The sequence below is a fragment of the Triturus cristatus genome, chromosome 9 (assembly GCF_964204655.1).
Source record: "Triturus cristatus chromosome 9, aTriCri1.1, whole genome shotgun sequence".
NCBI lineage: Eukaryota > Metazoa > Chordata > Amphibia > Caudata > Salamandridae > Triturus > Triturus cristatus.
In genome coordinates this window covers 748,705,775-748,725,669 of record NC_140592.1, presented here as the reverse complement: position 1 = coordinate 748,725,669, position 19,895 = coordinate 748,705,775, and the positions used below count along the sequence as shown (strand labels likewise).

Below are 19,895 nucleotides of genomic sequence, written 5' to 3'. Positions count from 1 at the left end.
GATAGCACCGTTATCTTAGGGGTGTTCATGACGCAGCCGGAAAAAACAGGAGTAGTCCCCACCCAAAACAGGAGGAGACATGATGCCCCGAGGGCATTCAGCCCCATGCCATATCAAGCTAAGAGCTGTCATCTGCGTGGTCGCCGCCACCAACCTAGAAGGGAAAACCATTGTTAGAACAAAACAGTCAAAAAAAATATACCAGGCTCAGAGGCCCGACTAGACTACCCATCCATCCAACACCCCCCACCCCACACTTCAGCCCAGGAAGTATCTGTTGCCCTAACTAATTGACCCAAAACCTCTAACTAAGGGGTAGGAAACCTCTGTGGTCCATAGGAGCCCGTACAATAGGATCTAGCACTTGACAATAAAGTGCACCATATAGAAATTAATTTGCCCCTCAGTATCCAACAGAAGCACAACAAGAACGAGAAGAGAGTCATTTGGGCTAGGGCCCCCATTGAGAGAAGGAGGGAGGTAAGTCCAACCATCCTTTCTGGCAGTCCCTTCTAACTCGTCCCCCACAACACGACTGTCAGTGTAAATGGAGAAGGAGCATCGAAGTCATAGCGTTCCGGAAAGCTGGGATGAGGAACCCAAGTCCACCTCTGCAGAGCGAAAAATCATTGGTGAAGCTGGGTCCGAGGTAAGTTCCTCCCAGGCACACCCAAGCCATCCTCATCGGCCCCACATTCGACCCGGGATTTCTGAGACAAGGAGCGCCCCCCCCCCCCCCCCGACCGCCAACGGCAGAAGAGAGAACATGGAGAGAAATATTGCCTTTCAGCGGGAAATGGTATTGTCCGAAGCTCTGTTTTTAATATAAAATCAGGGCCTTCGGTGGTCATATCACTGAAAATACAAGATTTGAAAAACATATTATTGTCTACGGGCGCTTGTGCAAGACAATTTCTATGGACTGGAATCTAGAGAATGCTAAAGTGATTCTGGTAATTTACTGACCTCTGCTGATCGTTTTCTATCAAGAAAGTTGAATAGAGGCAGTTGCCAGAAAAATAAAAAAAAGAAAGTTCCTGAGCCGAAAGCAATTCTGGTATTTTACTGACCTCTACTGGTCGTTTTCTATCAAGACAGTTAAATAGAGGCAGTTGAACAAGCAGACAGCAATTCTGGTATTTTACTGACCTCAACTGGTCGTTTTCTATCAAGACAGTTAAATAGAGACAGTTGAACAGAAAAAAGAGTCCCTAAGCGGAAGCAGACAAATCCTAGGGCTAATCTCCATAGCCCACAAAGTACATACACATATAAGTATATACTAAAGTATATACAAGAGGTCTCGAATGCTCGACCTAAAAACATTGACAAAGTTAATAGAATTTGCATAGGAGAAACCTATTGGCTTTGACAATGCTTGTTAAATCTGGGCGTCATTTTTGTACAGTTGGTATGCTGATGTTTAAAATGCAAAGGGGGAAGGAAAGGGAGAAATACGGAGAGAGCGATAAATAGAGAGAGCGAAGGAAAGAGTTAAATGGGGTGAAACTGACGTGAGTCAGGGAGGGTAGGAGCATCCGTCTTCCTAGTGAAAGAAAATGGTTCTCTCCGTGGATGGTAATTAAAGTTGGTTTGTTAGAGAGATGCTAGGCCCAAAAGAATAAACACCAAGGTTGTTTGTAGTGCCCACTACAATAGAATGTTTTTGTTCATTATTTGCTTTTACTTGTAATAATAGTGATATTGTTTGATCTGAAACAGATGATGGCGACAATTCATTGCATGCAGTCCTCATCTGCTCTGCACTACAGACTTTAATACTGAGAAATGGTGCTAGTTCGCTTTAGCTTCAACCAGTTAATTTTATGCGAGCTCTTGGACCCCACAGTTGTCGCCAATATCACCCGTACCATATCCCTAGGTGTGGGCCTTCCATGTTTGTACATCACAGAACTTTTGTTTCTTTGTAATTGCAGGACAATAAAGGAAGTGCACAGTAACTTTTTGGAAGAACAAAATCGGATCTTCTCTAAGATATACAATGATTCGAAGGAAAGAGCCAGGTACAGTGAAGTTTTACTTATGTTAAATGTAGAATTAATACTGTAGGTTGTTGTGTTTTGCAGCTGAGAAAGTAATAGGCAATTTGGGGTGATGTCAGATGGACACTTTGGGGCAAGCCAGGTGCTGAGCTTATTTTTATTGCAAAGGGAAGGCCAGTTTGATGCTAGAATTCTTACATGTCTCAGTAACATGGATGTACTCATCAAATTCATTGGCTTGGAATTTGGCTTATAGAAGGGTCTTGTAACACTTATTAAAACCCTTTCAAAATATGCATAGTGGAGGCTTTAGACCACACCAGAAGTCACCCACTTCATATTTAGAGCTCTGTTAACGTAGACGATTCCCTCAATGCTCTCCTCCCTGGGGGCAATTTGAGCTCATATTGTGGACGATGGATGCACGTCCACCCCCTCCAGAAACGGAAGCGTTTGTTGCATTTAAATCAAATAATTTTCCTTCTCCAGTAGGCTTCCTCCCTAGATGTGTGTGCTTTAGAGGGGACTACCAGGCAGTGTACACTGCTGGGCTCCAGCCACAAGTGCAGTCCTACCACTGGTCAATTCACCTGCACTACAGACGTCTCACCCTGCTTTAAAGTATGTGTCATATTCAGATGAGGGCACTAGAGCGCTCACCTTGGCTCTGGCAGCAGGAAAAGCTGTGTTTGGTGCAGTATTAAGAGCTGCTGAGCTCAGCATTACCAGCATAGACGTCAATTAGGAATGGCAAGGTGCAGCAGCTGCTACTCCCAGCTTTCCCTTTCGGGCCTGTGGCTCTTCATTTACTCCAACCACCGGTCTCGGGGCCTGAAGGCAGAAACAGGAGCAGCAAGCCATCAAAAAGCGTGTGTGTGCGCGCGCGTGTGTGATATTTAACCTCTGCTTACCCTAAAATGGAGGTGAATTGGCGCCCATGATTGGCTTTGGCTCGGCTAGGCTCATCTGCATGCTGCTGGGCTCTGTCAGAGCTCAGCACACTGCAAGGCAGCAGGGATGGCTCACTTTAGTGTTAGTATTAGCAGATGCTGAGCTCTGTGTTGTCTATGGCTGTCTGCAGTAGTTTGGAAAAGCTCTCGGTGTTCAATGGTTGACGACAGTTCATGCCTGTCACACCCATTGTGGCTCGGTCTGTTTTACCTCAGGCTGTTGCTTCTCAGCCTTGACAGAAACAGAGTTTGCTGACAGCTGCCTCAACACAGCCCTTTCATGTGGGAGAGACGAGAAATGAACCACCAAGCCTTCCGGTGCATGCCACATGGCAGCTTGGCAATGAGCAGTTCAGGATAGCTGACTCACCATGGTGTCATTGTTCGCCTCAGTGCTCCTGTAGCCCAAGCAAAGCCACTGAGAGCTCTGGTTCCTAAAACTGCAGTTCCTCAGGAATTTATTTATACATTTGTTACATTTTCAGTGCAGAGACGTGCTATGGGAGGTGACCTCATGCTGTACCTGCCGCTTATGTCTAACTTCCCCTATGCAGCCCCACTAGCGTGCCTCTACCTGGGCGGGCGGGGGTTTCAGTCTTGAATGTAACAAAGCGGTTGTGTTCTTCAGCAGGTTCATTCTTGCAACCAGAAGCTTTTTAAAATTTATTTTTTAGGTTTCATGTAAGCGTGAATAAGGTCCCTGGTGTCACAGCGCCATACATTAAAATATTTAACGATACAGTATATGCACGAGAGACCTCTAAAAGCAATTTCACTGATTACATCGGATGTAATATATGGGATACTGATTGATCCTGCAGTGTCACTGTATCACAAACTCAAAGACGTTTGATCAAGAACACCAAGGGTAAAGAAATACAAGCAAGGAGTTACACTATTTTGAAAAGTAGTTCCTTAGTTTTAGAAAAGTTTATTCGTACATGGCCATTTGAGAGAGACAATAATCTGTCCACTTAGAGGAAGGAGACTTGAAGTGTTAACATTTCTCAAGCAGGTGACATTTCAGGGAGAGCTTAAATACGTGAGCAGCCTAGTGGACTTTGGTAATGAGTTCTCTATCTTCGGTGCATGCCATGAGAAAGATCAAGTCGTGGAGAATATTTTCTTAAATCATTGGCTTCATCAATAGTACTTTTCGTTTTGGTTCTAATCGTGTGGGAGCCTGATAAGATGGCCGGTTTTTGCAAAAGACCTTTAAGGGTATTTTGGTACGATGCCTTGTGGTGTAGTCAGGCAGCATCATAACGGCATCCTGCCTAGATTCTCAACCATTTTAAGGAGGAAAGGACCGGTGAGATATGGTCATAGTTGCGGGGATTTGATATGTCAGGCTGCAGCATTCTGTATAGCCTCTTCGGAGATCCACTGGGAAGGGCATTGTCAAAGTCAAGGATCAAAAGGATGAATGTTTGTACTGTAGTTTAAAAATAATTTGATGAAAGGAAAGGTTTGCAGGTACGTATACATTCTTATTTGAAAAATACCCTCTGAACAGATTCTTAATGTAGGCTTTAAGGTTAAGTTTCCTGCCTGATATGATTCCTAATGATTTGGCCAGTTCAGCAGTTTGAGTCTGAAAGGCCACAAATCAGATCACAATTATCCAGTTTTTATTTAAATGGGAGTTAGGTTTTGGTGACAGCAGAATAAATTCTGTTTCTTTTCTGTGGGATTCACTCTGATATTCAAAAAAGGTAGAATATCTCCATGCATATGTGAGACCATGGAACACACTTTTTCAAGATTTTGTTTGAAATGTTTTCCAGTCAGTAAGGTGAGTGGTAATCATGCCCAAATCGGTCACATTCTCGTCTTTTTTGGCTTCACCTACCAGACAGCTGAAAGCCTGTTGTGAACTATACCGAAAAAGCTTCCAGTGGGCTTTGCTCCCTTTTTAGGTCTCGCCTGACCCAGCGCATGCGTTGGTCTGGCGAGACATTTAGTAGGTGGGTTTTGAAAGTGCTAACCACATTTTTGTGCTGGCAACAAGCTTGAGTGCACGATGGCGTGCACGCGCACAGCTGCTCCCCGCATTCCCCCCTCCCTTCTCGCCCAGCCATCTGCCTTTCCTGCGCCAGCCTTCAGCACCATCTCCGCCCCTCCCCTGCTGCTGCGCGCGCATCCCTAGCGTGCTTTAGCGCATCATCACAATCGCGATGACTTTCGCTTTCAGAGTGATCGCGATGGCTTTCGCTTTTACGGCCGCGCGGCGCTACTTTTACTGCCGCACGGCCAATGCTTGTTAATGCTTGTTTCTTCTGCTGAATGTCTCTCGCTTTCCTTCTTTGACTGCCTGTCTCTCTTTCTCTTCCGTTGACTTTCTGTCTGCCTGTCTTTTCTACTTGGCCTCGCTCCTCTCTCTCTCTCTCTTTATGCTTCTATCTCACTCCACTGTCTGTCTCTGCCTCTCACTAACCACTGCCTGGCTTGCCTCTCTCTGTGACTGCCTCTCTCCCTCTCTTTGACTGCCTGTCTCAGCTTCTCTGTCTCTTTGACTGTCTTTCTCTCACTCCTCTACCCCTCCTGTGCGCTCTCTTTCCTCTGAGTCTGCTGCCGGTCTCTCTCTTTTGACTGTCTGCCCCCTCTCGCGCGCTCTCCCCCTCTACGAGCCCGCCTCTGCCTCACGCTCCATGCCACAGTCTCTCCCTTTATTTTTCATTTATGGCCGAGGCGCTGCCAGCCAGAACCAAAACAAAGCGCAGATATATTTCTGAGCAGTCGAACAGCATTCCCATGCAACGACTTCACGTTGCACTAACCAAAATACCACGCTGGGTTCAGTACCGCGAAAAACGAGAATACCCTCTCGTCTCCAAGGCCGCGGCTATTTATATTTCTGGGTTTGTGGATTTGCCATTTTATGACGAAAAATAGGAAAGCAGCGAGTCACAGCAAATGCAATAAAAGCCTGGCGTGCGAGGTCAGACCTGCGTGTGAGGAAAACATTTGTTGTTAATGCTCCAAAACCCTTTAGGTTTTTGTGTTGCGCAGAGAGAACATAAAACGTAAACATGGATTGGTTCGGTTACACCTTCTTACTTAGTGCTCTTGTAATGTGTGGCTGATTTTGTCGTTCATCTCAGTATTGTGTTTTTTTCTGCTGTAATAACTGTAGACACTACATGTGGGGTGCACGCTTTTTATATATCTCTTTCTACAGTACAGATAGAGTGGGAAATGTACCCTTTTTTTTCTGCTACAAGGGTTCTATGCGGCGTTCTTAAATGTTGGCAATATACCTTTTCCAAGCTATCGACGCAGGCCCTTGCAAAAATGAGATCAGTAAACGGATAATCAAATTGTTTATGTAATTACAAGCCCTGCGGCAGTCACAATCTCTATCTATCTTATCTATCTATCTATCAATCTATCTATCTATCCTATATACATGCAGATCTATCAGATAGCCTAAATAAATAGCCAATAGGTCTCGCCTTTGGGACCTTATAAGTTTTTAGCCATGCGGCAGTTGATGTTGTTGCAGTAAGGATATTGTGGTGCATAACTAAATACTTATAAGGTCCCAAAAGCGAGACCTATTGGCTATGCCAATGCTTGTTTTCTCTGGGTTTCCTTGTCTATCTTGTGTTTGCCGCCCCCTTCTTCTGTTTGTCCTTCCGCTGGAGCATAGCCTCTTCACCTTCCTTTTGATTGGATTACTTTTATCATTCCATTGCTCACATTTAGGAAACTATTTTTTCTTTTTTTCTTTCAGAACTCCATGCAAGTGCATGTGTTTTCTAGTTTTCACACTCGTTCCTTCCCCAAACACGCCCCTGTGCTCCGTATTGCTCCCTCACCCTCTTCGGCAATCTTATCCATTTCTTTCCCCAATCCTCCCTGGCTTTATTATTTTTTGGGCCTTGCCCAGCGTCAAGTGCCTCAGTTGCTTCTTTGTCCCGGTGCCCCCTCCCCATTGCTTCCCCCTCTCCTCTACTGCTCCATCAAACCTCCATTTGGAAAACTCAGCAGCAAATTGCTAGCGGGCACCCCCACCTTTCAAAAAGTGCTTTTGTGTTAATGAACTCCATGAGAATGCATGTGATTTTTTAGCTCATGTGATCCTTCTCTCTGCAAACATACACCCCTACGTTATCAGTTTTCATTACCCATTTCTCCCTCCCAAGCTTCTCTATTGCTCTCACATCCATGGCCCAGCCTCAAGCACCTCCATCTCCCCCTGCCCACTTCTTGTTGCTTCCACACATAGCTCCTCTCACCTGCTACTCCGTTACCCTCCCCCCCCGACCCCTGTGGTCCATTTTGTTTTTTATGTTAATGTTTTGTAGGGCTGATAGAAAATTGCTGATGGGTTGCTTAATCTTTCAAAAAGCACTTTTGCACTAGTCAAATTTACGTTTTAAAAAGAAATTTACCTATTAAACTTGGCCTGCATGTCATCACTCATGTGCGTGCATACGTCATCACAGATGCACATGGCTATAAAGTGATGCACCTGTTCTGGCCTTTTCATTGTACCTTTTGTTTCTTGTTCCTGATTCTTCACAGCATCGGCAAACAGGATTGACAAAATCAATAGGCCCAAAAGGCAAGACCTAGTGGATTTGCCATTGTTTGTGTTCATTTAGCCAGTTTACTATGCCACATTACATTTGACTGAGACACGGCATAAAACTGTGCATTAAACACAAGAAATCAGGTATGGTACCCGAATATATTTACAGTGCACATAGTGAAACCTGAGCCTGTTCCTTTAAGAATCTTGGAATGCTGCAGTATCTCGTCATGCCCAGCAGAGTGACACGCAGCCTCTGTTTTTAGGTCTCGCCTAGCAACGTAGTGCATGCGCTGCTCACTTGCGAGATCTATTGTCATCGATTTCTGTTCCGAAGCGGGGGTGGAAGCTCCACCCATGCTTCTAATTGGCGCGGGTCCAAAATGCACGATTTTCATTGGAGGGGAGGCATGTTTTGTTGCCTCCCTGTCTCCTGCTCGCCGTGCCTGCCCGGACAGGAGCTGTGCACGCGCACAGCGTCTCTTTCGCTCGCGGCATTTCAGGCACATGTGCGAAGTGCGTGCTTTTACTTTTATTTTCCTTTTCCTCGCGCACGGCGTCTCTGGCGATTTCAGCTAGACAAACGTATTCTATAAAGAGCGGCGATGCAGGAGATCGGAATTGTGCAGTTCCAGACTTGCGGGACCTTTTTAGGGGGGGCGGCATCACCTGAAAAGACTGACATTGCGTGGGAACTGGAGTCTTCGCGCCCCGGAAGGAAGAAAGCCAAAGACACGCGCAGTTTAACTATGTCTCCATTACCTGCCTTGGGGAGGGTGACCTTGCAAGAAGCTTCTATTTTAAGAGTCGCCTGTCAGATTTTGTTTCCCTCAGATGGACGTTTTCTACAGCCCGAGATGCCGAGAGTGAAACTAGGTCACTTGTGTTCTTTGGGATTGCAAGCCCTGGTGACGCGGCTTCTCTTAGGCGCAGAAGTAACCGGGGTATGGCGGCTGGTTAGCGAAACTATTGAAGTGAAGAGCCCATTTCCCCCACAACTCTCTCTTCCCTGCAGGAAATGTATGAAGCAGTTAGAGGGTGCGGCACGCGCTCCGTTCTCTCTACCTGCACCCTTAATTTCCACCCCGTCCACACGCTCTCCTACCCCACCTTAATGCATGTTAGTCATTCAGAGCTCTGCTTGACTTCCTCACCTACACCACCGTAACATAACACCATAACATAACGTGTATTTGTAAAGCGCACGTTCACCGCATAGCATATCTTGGCGCTAAATATCAGATGTTTATTGTGACCCAACTCAATGGTCCTCATTTCATCGACCTCTAGAAGGATGAAAGGCTGCGTAGAGCCGCCAGGATTTTAACATGTGACCATGAGGTCAAACGCAGCCCCTACAGTGACCGCATTAGTCCACTAAACCACCGCCCCCTCACACCCTAGATGTGCTTCTAACCGCTGCTGTGTCACACCTCTTTTTTGCCTCTCTTCCACCCTCTCTAGGGTCTCGAAGCACAGAAGGGGCTGAACCACCACAGAATCACCCATATAAATATATAGATAGATACCAAAAACAACAGGGGGACATCTGAGAAAGCTGCTCCGTTCACTCCTTCCCGCGGGTCAAAATGGGCAGCGCATCAATGATGCACTCCTCCACCCTGCCTAAGGGCACTGTCACAGAATGAGATTCCTCGTGTGTTCGTTGCTAGCAACCCTCACACTCCTTCACGCCTCCACTTTCCCCTCAGTACCAATCGTATTGTCAGCTGTGTGTGTGCACTGGCACTTCTAGCCAGAGAGCACCGGAGCCCCGTCCGTACACTGTAGGGGGACCAGGCAGATCTGGGTCCTGTAAAGATGGACCAGGGGTTCGGCATCAACCCAAGGCAGAGATTGTTCACTGTCGGGCCTACGGACGAGATGCCAGGGAGAGAGAGAAAGAAAGAGCCATCAGTAGTTTTCTCAACGTCAGGAGTATCGCTGCGACTCCAGCATTCATCTTGTCACAAAAGTGAGCCCAGGGGTGCGAAGTTGGCCATAGCAGCCCATTCCCCAACGCCAGGATGTCCGATACCTTGGCTGCCTACTTTAGGTTGCGCCCGTTCCCTTCAGATGGATGTTTTCTACAGCAGGAGATGCTGAGAGTGAAACTGGTTATTGAAACTACTGAAGTAAAGAGCCCATTTCCCCCACAACTCTCTCTTCCCTGCAGGAAATGTATGAAGCAGTTAGAGGGTGTGGCACGCGCCCCGTTCTCTCTACCTGCGCCCCTAATTTCCACCCCGTCCACACGCTCTCCTACCCTACCTTAATGTATGTTAGTCGTCCAGAGCTCTGCTTGACTTCCTCACCTACACCACCGTAACATAACACCATAACATAACGTGTATTTGTAAAGCGCACGTTCACCGCAAAGCATATCTTGGCGCTGAATATCGGATGTTTATTGTGACCCAACTCAATGGTCCTCATTTCATCGACTGCCAGCAGGATGAAAGGCTGAGTAGAGCCGAAAGTATTTTAACATGTGACCATGAGGTCAAATGCAGCCCCTACAGTGAACGCATTAGTCCACTAAACCACCAGACCCAGGGACCACCGCCCCCTCACACCCTAGGTGTGCTTCTAAATGCCGCTGTGTCACACCTCTTTTTTTGTCTCTCTTCCACCCTCTCTAGGGCCTCGAGGCACAGAAGTGGCTGAACCACCACAGAATCACCCATATAAATATATAGATAGTTACCAAAAACAACAGGGGGACATCTTTGCCTGATAGTATTCCATACTGTGCATGTTTTTCATGGTACATAATGATATAATGTGAATCAGAGGCAGACTGGCCTGTAGGAAATACGAATGATGTCCATGATGGCCACCACTTGGACAGTGGGGCCCAGGCAGTCAGTCACATATCAATTATGTATGAGATCTGATTAAGTTGAGTCTTTCCTGGCCTCACTTGCCTTTGAGAGGTGTTGGTCTTATAGAAATACCTTCATTTTCTTTGGAGAATGGGCAACACCAAAGGCATCAGATAGCTTTACGATAGCACTGTAACATTAAACAAGCACTGCAATGCAATAGGTCTTTCATTACTGAAAGTTTGAGCTATTGGCGCTGCATTATTATTTGCAAAGCCAATAGCTCAAACTTTCAGAAAGGTGAGACCTGTTGCATTGCAAATGCTTGTTTCCTTGCTATGAGGAAGATCCTGGACTTAACTCTATTTTTATACAGCCATTTTTGTCTAGGAATACCAATTCTTTAGGGGGGTTTTCATCTTTCACTCTATATCTCTTGGTATTTGGATTTGTTGTACTTGTTTGTCTGAAGAAAAAAGTGTTTAGTCACTTTTTTAGGTATTGCCTACCAGACAGCACATGCGATGTCCAGTGCTTGTCATATTGTTAGCTTTCAGTGGGCTTAGAGCCCGTCCATTTCTTTTCATTGATTGGCCTCATTGTTACTCACATAGTTGTTAGCGTGTCTGGGCTTTCCTTCCATTATATGTGTTTGTCACACCCCTGGAGCATGGACACACTACTGGGTTCTTACACTACTTATTTCTTTTTGTTTACACACTCCACAAGAGTGCATGTGTTTTCCAGCCTTCTCACTAGTATGCTTCTCTTACCCTTTCCACACTGCTCTCTCTTGCCCATCTGGTTTCCCCCTCAATGATGTGCTCACCTGTCCGCATTGCTTGCTCGCCTGTATGCCTCTCACCCCCACCCAGTTCCATATTTCTCTCTTTCGCGCCTGTTTGCTTTTCTCCCCCACATTCTGTGCTCAACTTTGCTCTCCCTCTCACCCGTTTGTTCTCATGTGCCCTCCGTGTTGCTTCTATGCCCACCACCTGCTTTCCCCCCAAAACAAGCTTTCACACTTTTTTCTGTAAGTTTGCCTACTGAGTTGGACCGATATATAAAAAGAAAAAAAGCAGCTGCGCCATTCAAAGGTGAAACCTTTTTGCATTGTCAATTCCTGTTTTCATTGCGGTGTTTATAACTCTCTATACCTGTAGCAAGCATACCAGCACTGTGGAGGGAAGAGGTCCTGGAATGAGGCCCCTTTAAAAAACGTCCTGGCTCTCTGAGGCAAACTCCTAGTTGGATGCAATGTGGGTAGAGAAAGCTTGTTAAATCTTAAAGAGGCACTACACATTTTTCATCTCTTTTCAATATGGGCCTATCAGTTTGCAATTCTTTTTCAGTTCTTCATACAATTTCACTAGTGCTTAATTTGTAAAATATTCAGTGCCAGGGCTATGACCAGGAGGCCACTGCAGCTTGCACCACCCATCGCCCCTGTCAACGCTGCCAGAACAACTACTAACCATCTCTTTCGCATGTAAATGCAACAGTTCAGATTATTCAAGATCCCCAAAGCTAAAGGAATGGCTGGGGAGGCAGGTATTAGTATTTTTTTATTTATATTGTTGTCCTAAACAATGTTATACTGCTCATCTCTAAATTACATGTGCAGCGCCACCTGGTGGCAGACTGCCCTACGTGTGGTGTTGACAATTAGGTGCCGGTGCCGAGCACCAGACACAAATTAAGTGCCGGTGCTCACCACCGGAAAGCTCCGGCTCAAATTAAGCACTGAATTTTACCATCCTGAGCAATAATGCTGGCTTTAAATTGGTATTCAGAGTCATTGTTTTATCCCAGGAAAAGAAATTGAGCCCCTGATAGGCTCTCACAGGGTGTTTTTTCATTGTGAAATCAGATGGACATTTACATCCCATGAGTATGTATCCACGCAGGCAGCGCTGAACTATTGTATGTTTTTAGTTATCAATGAAGATGCAGAACCAAAGAAACCACTGGCGAGCTTGAGGCAACTTCTTAATGTGCTCAAAAATAAAAGATGTGGTCACTTCTGGCCTGCAGTTTGAATAATGAACTTTCTGGCACCTCTGTTAGATAACTAATTGAATAATAAAAGATCATCAATAAGAGACACTTTAGATGGAATGGATTGGGGAGAGGTTGGAGATAACTCATACCAATCATTTGTAGAGTAAGAGTTGGAATCTTGACGGTGAAGAGTTTTGCGCCTCCTAGGACTGGGATATACTGACCCACCCTGTGGCTTCTACGATGACTCCTTGTTTTACTCAAGTCAATGCTTAGTTTGTATTAAGAAAAAGAAATGCAAGTGGCTAAGGCATTTCACAAGAAGTCACTGTAGCTTGCACCATCTACTTCCCATGCCAGTGCTGCCAAATGTCTGTGCCGGTGCTACCCTCTACCCATTAAATTCCAACAAATATGACAATCTGAACTATGCCATGTCACCCAAAGATGTAAGAATGCCTAGATGAGCTGATAATATTATTACTTGCATGTCTGTTAAATTGGCAAACACTTTGCTGATGTGTTCTGCTGAAAAATAGAGAGATAGTACCACCATGTTATGAGCTGTCAGAAATAAATGCCAGTGCTGAGCTCCGGCTAACAACGGTTCAAATTAAGCTCTGACAGACTCTCTAATACTCTTGCGAGAGCCACTTGGAGAAGACTTTCCCCTAAAATAATGCGCCAGGCCTGGGGGCAGGTGACCCCAGGACCAAAATTGGGTCAGGGAGGGAGGGGGACACGTACCCACCTCCATCACAGAATGTGCCGGGCTCTGGGAGATGGTGTTCCTGGGTCCAAAGTCGGCCCGAGAAGGCAGGCTTCAAGACCCCCTCCTCCTTTAGAACATGGCCAGACCCCAGCAGATTGTGTCTCCAGGTCCAAAATCAGCTCAGGGTTTGGGGCTGCGTGCCCTCTCCCCCATAAATATAATGGTGGGCCCCAGGGGATGGGGTCCCAGGGACCAAAAGCAGCCTAGGGAGGGAGTCCCTATGCCCCCTTCCCCTAAAAAATGCACCTGGCCCGAGTGGATGGGGTCCCTGGGGCCAAAAGCGATCCAGGGAGTGGCTCGAGTATTGGCTGCCTTTGGGATGTTGGCCACAGGGTTTGGCCACAGGCCAGGCCCTGTGATCGACCCCCTGCTGCGCACGGCCATAGAGTGGAGTGGGGTGTAGTAGAGTGGTGTAGAGTGGCATAGAGTGGAGAGGCATATTGTGGAGCACAGTGTTGTAGAGTGGAGTGGTGCATCATAGAGTGGTGTGTCGCACAGTGCCTTAGAGTGGAGGAGCATAAAGTGTTGCGGAATTTCCTAGAGTATGGTGGCATGTGGTAGAGTGGACTGGTGTGCTGTAGAGTGGACTGGAGTGCGGTGTTGGTGAGTGTGGTACATTGGAGCAGAGTGGCATAAAGTGGAGGGGTATAGAGTAGAGCGGAGTGTCATAGAGTGGAGTGGCGTACACAGGAGTATTGTAGACTGAAGTGGTGTCTTGTAGAGTATAGTGGTGTGCTATAGAGTGGAGTGGTGTGTAGTAGAGTGGAGCAGAGTGGTATAGAGTGGAGTACAGTGTTATGGAGTGGCATACAGTGGATTGGCATGTCATAGGTTGGGGTGTCACACAGATTGTTAGAGTGGAGAGGCATAGAGTGGAGTGGCGTAGAGAGGAGTGGCATGCCGTAGATTAGAATGGCATGTGGTACAGTGACATGGCATACAAAGCAAACACAAGGAGATGATGGACGAAGTGCTGAAACATTTCAGACACTCACCCCCAATGACAGATTTGGGTTGAATCCATCATCGTTCTTTAGCTCACTTCACCACCTCAGTTCAGACCCAGCCATATGCAAATCAATCTTGAACCTGTTCCTCATGGGAACAGTCCAGCCTGAACTGTCAAGCCAGGTCTTCCATGGACCGGAAACAAACATCCTGGGACCGGTTTCTGGGTAACACCCCTTATCATCCAGGCTAACTTGAATCCAGTGGCAAAGTGAGCAAGGTACCCATGAGTGGGCATACCCTGCCAACTTAGGGCGATCAAAGCAAACACAAGGAGATGATGGTCGGAGAGCTGAAACTTTTCAGACACTCACCCCTAGTCATAGATCGGGGTTGAATTCATCATCGTTCTTTAACTCACTTCGTCACCCCAGTTCAAACCCAGCCATATACAAATGAGTCTTGACCCTGTTGCTCATGGAAACAGTCCAGCCCGAACTGTGGCATGGCGTGTCATAGAGTGAAGTGGCATGTCGTACAGTGGGGTAGGGCGGCGTAGAACGTAGGGGCATAGAGTGGAGTAGAGCCTTGTATACTGGAGTGGCATAGAGTGGAGTGGTGTGTCGCACAGTAGAGTGGAGTGGGGTGTCATAGAGTGGCATGTCATAGAGTGGAGTGGCATGTCATAGAGTGGAGTGGGGTGTGTAGAGATAGAAGTGATTAGGTATAATGTTCAATCTCTCTGTAATGTCTTTAAAGAATCCCAACAGTCAGCAGAGTCTATATGGTTGTTGGTCTTATTTAGTAATATTGGGCTGTGGTTATAGCCACTTTGTGTTAATAACCAATCACATAATGCTTTTCTTATCTATTTCTTGTCTAGTTTTCAATTCGTTTTCATTGTCATGTGGCCAAAAATTGGTGTTTCAAATGCCTACTAATACTTGGGAAACTTCATAGCCGCAGACTAGTTTATTTTCTTACCTCATTTTGGTTTTTGGTAGTATTGTGGCCACTCATTGTCCTCCTTTAAAAATTTCGTTGTTGGGGGAGGAGTCTAGCGCTTGACCAAGATGGCCGCGTGAGCTTAGAGCTCCCGAGACCCTCGTGCCCTCCGTCGACTATCCTGTCTCTAATCCTGATGGTATGCATGGCATCGTGTTGCTGAGTTGTCAGGGAGGCGATTGATGCTACCCGCGGTCGGATCGCCCATCGAGAACCGGACTTACGCCTGGCGGAAGATCGCGGCCTATCTCCCGGGGATGCCAGGGGCTAGAGTTGGCAGGATGCCCGGCTCCTAGTTGATCAACAACGGACAGGCGAGGTGTGAATTGTCGGACGGAGGTCCCCGCGCTTTCACTTTCGATTTCGTTCCCTTTGTCTGCCCGGACACTGGAGAGCTCTGGGTGGCTTTATTACCCCAAGGACGCTCGGCGAGCTACTCTGGCAGCTTAAGACAGAACTGCTCACTTCTTATTCCTCTCTCTGAGAGGGACCAGTCTTAACTACACTGGACGGCCTGGAGTCCATTATGTCGGGCAAACCAGAAGGGGATCGGCTGAAGACTAAGTCTACCAGGCGGGGAACGTATACCCAAGTCAACAGCATGGACCGCTACGCTCTCCAGAAAGTATCACCGAGTGGATCGAGCCAGGCGCCGGATGCCCAGAAGGAGGACTCGCCTGTGACACCGGAGCTCTCCCTACAGGATGTCATGGGCGCGCTCGACGGGATGCAGACCTCGATGGGGAGACAGTTCGAGGCCCTGGCGCATAAGGTGGACGCCATCCTGGTGGATGTCAATCTGATCCGCTCGGACCTGGGCAAGACGAACGAACGCGTTAAGAATCTGGACCTCAGGACCACGGGCCTCACTGATGATGTTGCGGAACTGCAGACCGAGGTCCGTAAGCTGAGGGCCGAGAGTGACCTCGTCGCCCGCCGGCTGGAGGACTTCGAGAGCCGGGCCAGGCGCAACAACGTGCGCGTCATCGGGGTCCCGGAGTCCTCGGATGAGGCTTCGGCGGACCTGCTTGTTGAGGATTTGGTCCTTAATCATCTGAAGCCTAGGGGCCTTGGAAAGTTTTTTGCGGTGGAAAGGGCCCATAGGGTGCCGGGCGGGCGGCCCAAGGCGGGTGCCCCGCCGCGGCCGATTGTCGCCCGGCTCTTTCATTTTCGAGATCGGGACGCCATCCTGCAAGCATCGAGGGTGACGGGCCCAGTTCCCTTCCAGAATGCGTCGGTGAATTTTTATCCGGACTTCACCCAGCAGGTGCAGAGACAGAGACAGAGCTTCCTGGGGGTGAAGCGGAGGCTTCGGGAACTGGATCTGAAGTATGCCATGCTTTTCCCTGCCAGACTACGGGTGGTGCACGAAGATCGAACATTCTTTTTTGACTCTCCTGTTATGGCCGACGAATGGCTGGACGCTTTGCCCCGGCGACGGACGGGGGACGACACAGCCGAGCATGGAGACAATGGCCAGGATGGACAGGGCTGATATCTCAGAGACGGCCTGACTTGATCTGACTATACTTGAGAAATTGAACAGAATGCAGTAACTGTGGAGGGTTGCGGGAGGACGAGGGGTGCTCTTTTCCTCCCTTAGGGTACTTTTTGTAGACTTTTGGTTTTTTAGGGCGACAGGCACACTGCAAGTTGGGGGGGCTTTGTAAGCTGCAGCAGGGGTGCAGGGTGGGGGGAGTTTCGGGGATTTGGACTCTGTTGTTGGGGGGTTTATTTCTGCAAGGCATGATGATTATCCTCAGGGCTGTTCCATGGTGGCTCCTCGGGTGTGGGGTGGGCCTCTTTCCGTTTGAGGATGGGGGGTAGAGGCTTAAGTGTTATAAGCTGGAATGTTAATGGTTTGGGGGATCGCATCAAGAGGGGGATTGTTCTGCAATTTTTGAAACGCTCAATGCCAGATGTTGCCCTGCTGCAGGAAACGCATCTCATAGGTAATACGTGCTATGCCCTGAATAGGAAGGGGTATAAATTCATTGCACACTCTGGATTCTCTTCTGGGTCCAGGGGTGTGGGCATCCTAGTTAGAGCATCGTTGCCTTTTGAGGTGGACTCCACCATTGTTGACGATAGGGGGAGGTTTGTGGCGGTGGCGGGGCGGTGGGAAGGAAGGACTTTGGTTTTGGTTTCGGTTTATGTCCCGCCGGCCCTGCAGGCCTCCACATTTGCTGATCTGGGCAGGGCTTTGTTGACTCTCCCGGGGGGTATGCTGGTAGTGGGAGGGGATTTCAACGCTGTGGGCTCCGGACTGTTGGATAGATACCCGCCCAGGGACACAGGGGGGGCTCAGAAATGGCTTCCAGATTTCCTAGACACGCTTGGTCTGATAGACTGCTGGAGACTCCGGCACCCCACACAGAGTCAATACACGTTCCACTCCGGGGCGCATGGTAGCCTCTCCAGGATTGACTACCTGCTCACTCTGGCCGCACATGCCTCGTTGGTATCCGAGGCGAGGCACATGGCACGCGGTATCTCTGACCACTCGCCAGTGTGGATCCGGCTGGATCTAGGTCGGGAGGGAGGAGGGAGGGTGGCCCCCATCAACCCATGGTATTTCCGAGACCCCAAGATGCGCAGCGCCCTGGTAAAGAAGGTAGATAATTACTTCGAGGACAATCTGGGAACTGTGGACTCGGCGGTGTCGCTGTGGGAAGCTTTTAAGACCGTGCTTCGGGGGGAAGCCCTCTCCCTGGTGGTGGCTGCCAAGAATCGGAGGGATGGCGAGGTACGGCAGGTAGAGGAGGAGATCGCGGCCCTTGAGGGGGCTATGGAGGAGGGGGTTACAGAGTCCTCACTGCATGAGCTTTGCTTGAAGCAGACGGAGTATAGGGACCTGGTTACGAACGCCGCTAAGACCCTCAGTAGGGAACAACAGGGCCGCCTGTATGATGTTGGAGATAAGGCAGGGAAACTCCTGGCGTGGTTGGACAGGAAAGAACGGGTCAATAGAGTGGTGCCAGAGTTGACGGGAGAGAGGGGAGAGGCGATTGCGGAACCTGAGGGGATTGTGAAGTGTTTCGCGGAGTATTTTCATAGGGTTTATTCCTCTGTGTCGGACAGGCCGCCCGAGGACTCGTCGGATCTCCTCCGTGATATCGAGTTGCCCTGCCTCTCTGACATAGATAGGGACGATTTGGATGGTGACATAACGGTTGACGAGGTGGCGGGGGCTATTCGCGCGTTAAACTCGGGTAAGGCCTCTGGACCGAACGGATTGCCGATCGATCTGTACAAGCTGTTCCCGGATAGGGTCGCCCCTCACCTGCGCGCCATGTTTTTGGAGGCGCGGGGGGATGGGATCCTTCCGTTGGACCAGCGGCTGGCGTCGATCGTGGTCATACATAAAGAGGGTAAACCCCGAGATAGGTGCGCCTCCTATCGGCCCATTTCACTCCTCAACGCTGAGCCGAAAATTCTGGCTAAACTCCTGGCGACCCGTTTGATTAGGGTACTTGGCGACTTGGTGACTTGGTTCACCCGGATCAATCCGGATTCATCCCGCACCGAAACACAGCATTAAACCTTAGGCGTCTTCATGGCGTCATCGCCAGGGCGGGCACGCTGCGTGAACCGGCTATTGTGGCGTCTCTTGATGCCACGATGGCCTTTGACACGGTGGAGTGGGCATACTTATGGGCCGTGCTGGCCAAGTTTGGTTTTGGTCGCGGTTTCGTGAGTTGGGTTAGGTTGCTGTACGAGGGGCCGCTAGCGAATGTTGTGGTGAATGGTCGGGCCTCTACTCCGTTTCGACTTGGTAGGGGTACTCGGCAGGGTTGCCCCCTGTCACCTCTGTTGTTCGCCCTCGCCCTTGAGCCGTTGGCTGCGTGGATACGTTGGCACCCGGATATACGGGGCCTTCGGTGGTCGCCTGATCACGAGGACCGTATCTCGCTTTATGCCGATGATATCCTGTTGTATCTTGCCTCACCTAAGAAGTCACTTATAGTGGTCTGTGACGTACTCGCATCGTTCGGTAGGAACTCGGGGCTCGTTATTAATTGGGGCAAATCGTACTTGTACGTTCTTAGTGGCGAGGTCCCACCGATCCCTAGAACATGTTCGATACAGGTCGCCCAGCAGGGGTTCGTGTATTTGGGAATCTTTATATCCATGGACCCTGCTGTGCGCTACGAGAAGAATCTGCTCCCCCCCCTGGCACGTTTGAGGCGAGATGTTGAAGGTTGGCGGAAGTTGCCGCTCTCCCTTGTTGGGCGTGCGGCCCTGTTCAAAATGATGTCTCTTCCCCGCTTCCTCTACGCCCTCCAGAACACTTTGGACTGGGTCCCGGCCAAATACTTTCGGGAGGTCGAAGGCCTCCAACGGACGTTGCTGTGGGATGGGCGGCCGCGAATAGCTATTGCAAAGTTGACGCTCCCGTGGTACGATGGGGGCATTGCGCTTCCAGACATCCGACGGTACTATTGGGCCACGCAGCTGAGCGCGATCAACCATGGGTTTTATGGCCCCGCCCTCAGCCCTGGGTATGCCATGGACAGGTGGTTGCTGCGTGGTGGCAACTACTACAGGGCGTTGTATTCGCGGTCTCTAGACTCGTCCCTCACGGGGCCCACAGGTGTGGCGGTGCGTGTGTGGAAGATGGCGACTGACTCGTTGGGCTGGAAGGATAGGCTCACCCTCGCTACCCCATTGTTTGAATCGGAGAGATTGGGAAGGCTCTGGCATACGAAGGGCTTTGATAAGTGGGACCTGATAGGTATATCCAAGGTGGGAGATGTGCTGCATAAGGGGAGAGTGAAGTCCTTCGAGGAGTTGCAGACAGAGTATGAGCTGGGGCCCTCCGAGTATTTCAGGTATATCCAGCTGCGCCACGCC

General features: G+C 48.9%; 1 protein-coding gene across 2 annotated transcripts in view; it reads left to right on the top strand.

The window, feature by feature from the left end:
- The window catches only part of DNAJC4 (DnaJ heat shock protein family (Hsp40) member C4), a 442,464-nt gene that overhangs the window by 363,346 nt on the left and 59,223 nt on the right, over positions 1 to 19,895 (top strand). For both annotated transcript variants that reach the window (XM_085626034.1, XM_085626035.1), the window contains exon 6: positions 1,938 to 2,024. In XM_085626034.1, the coding sequence (XP_085482160.1) occupies positions 1,938 to 2,024 (87 nt within the window). The remainder of the gene's footprint in view (positions 1 to 1,937; positions 2,025 to 19,895) is intronic.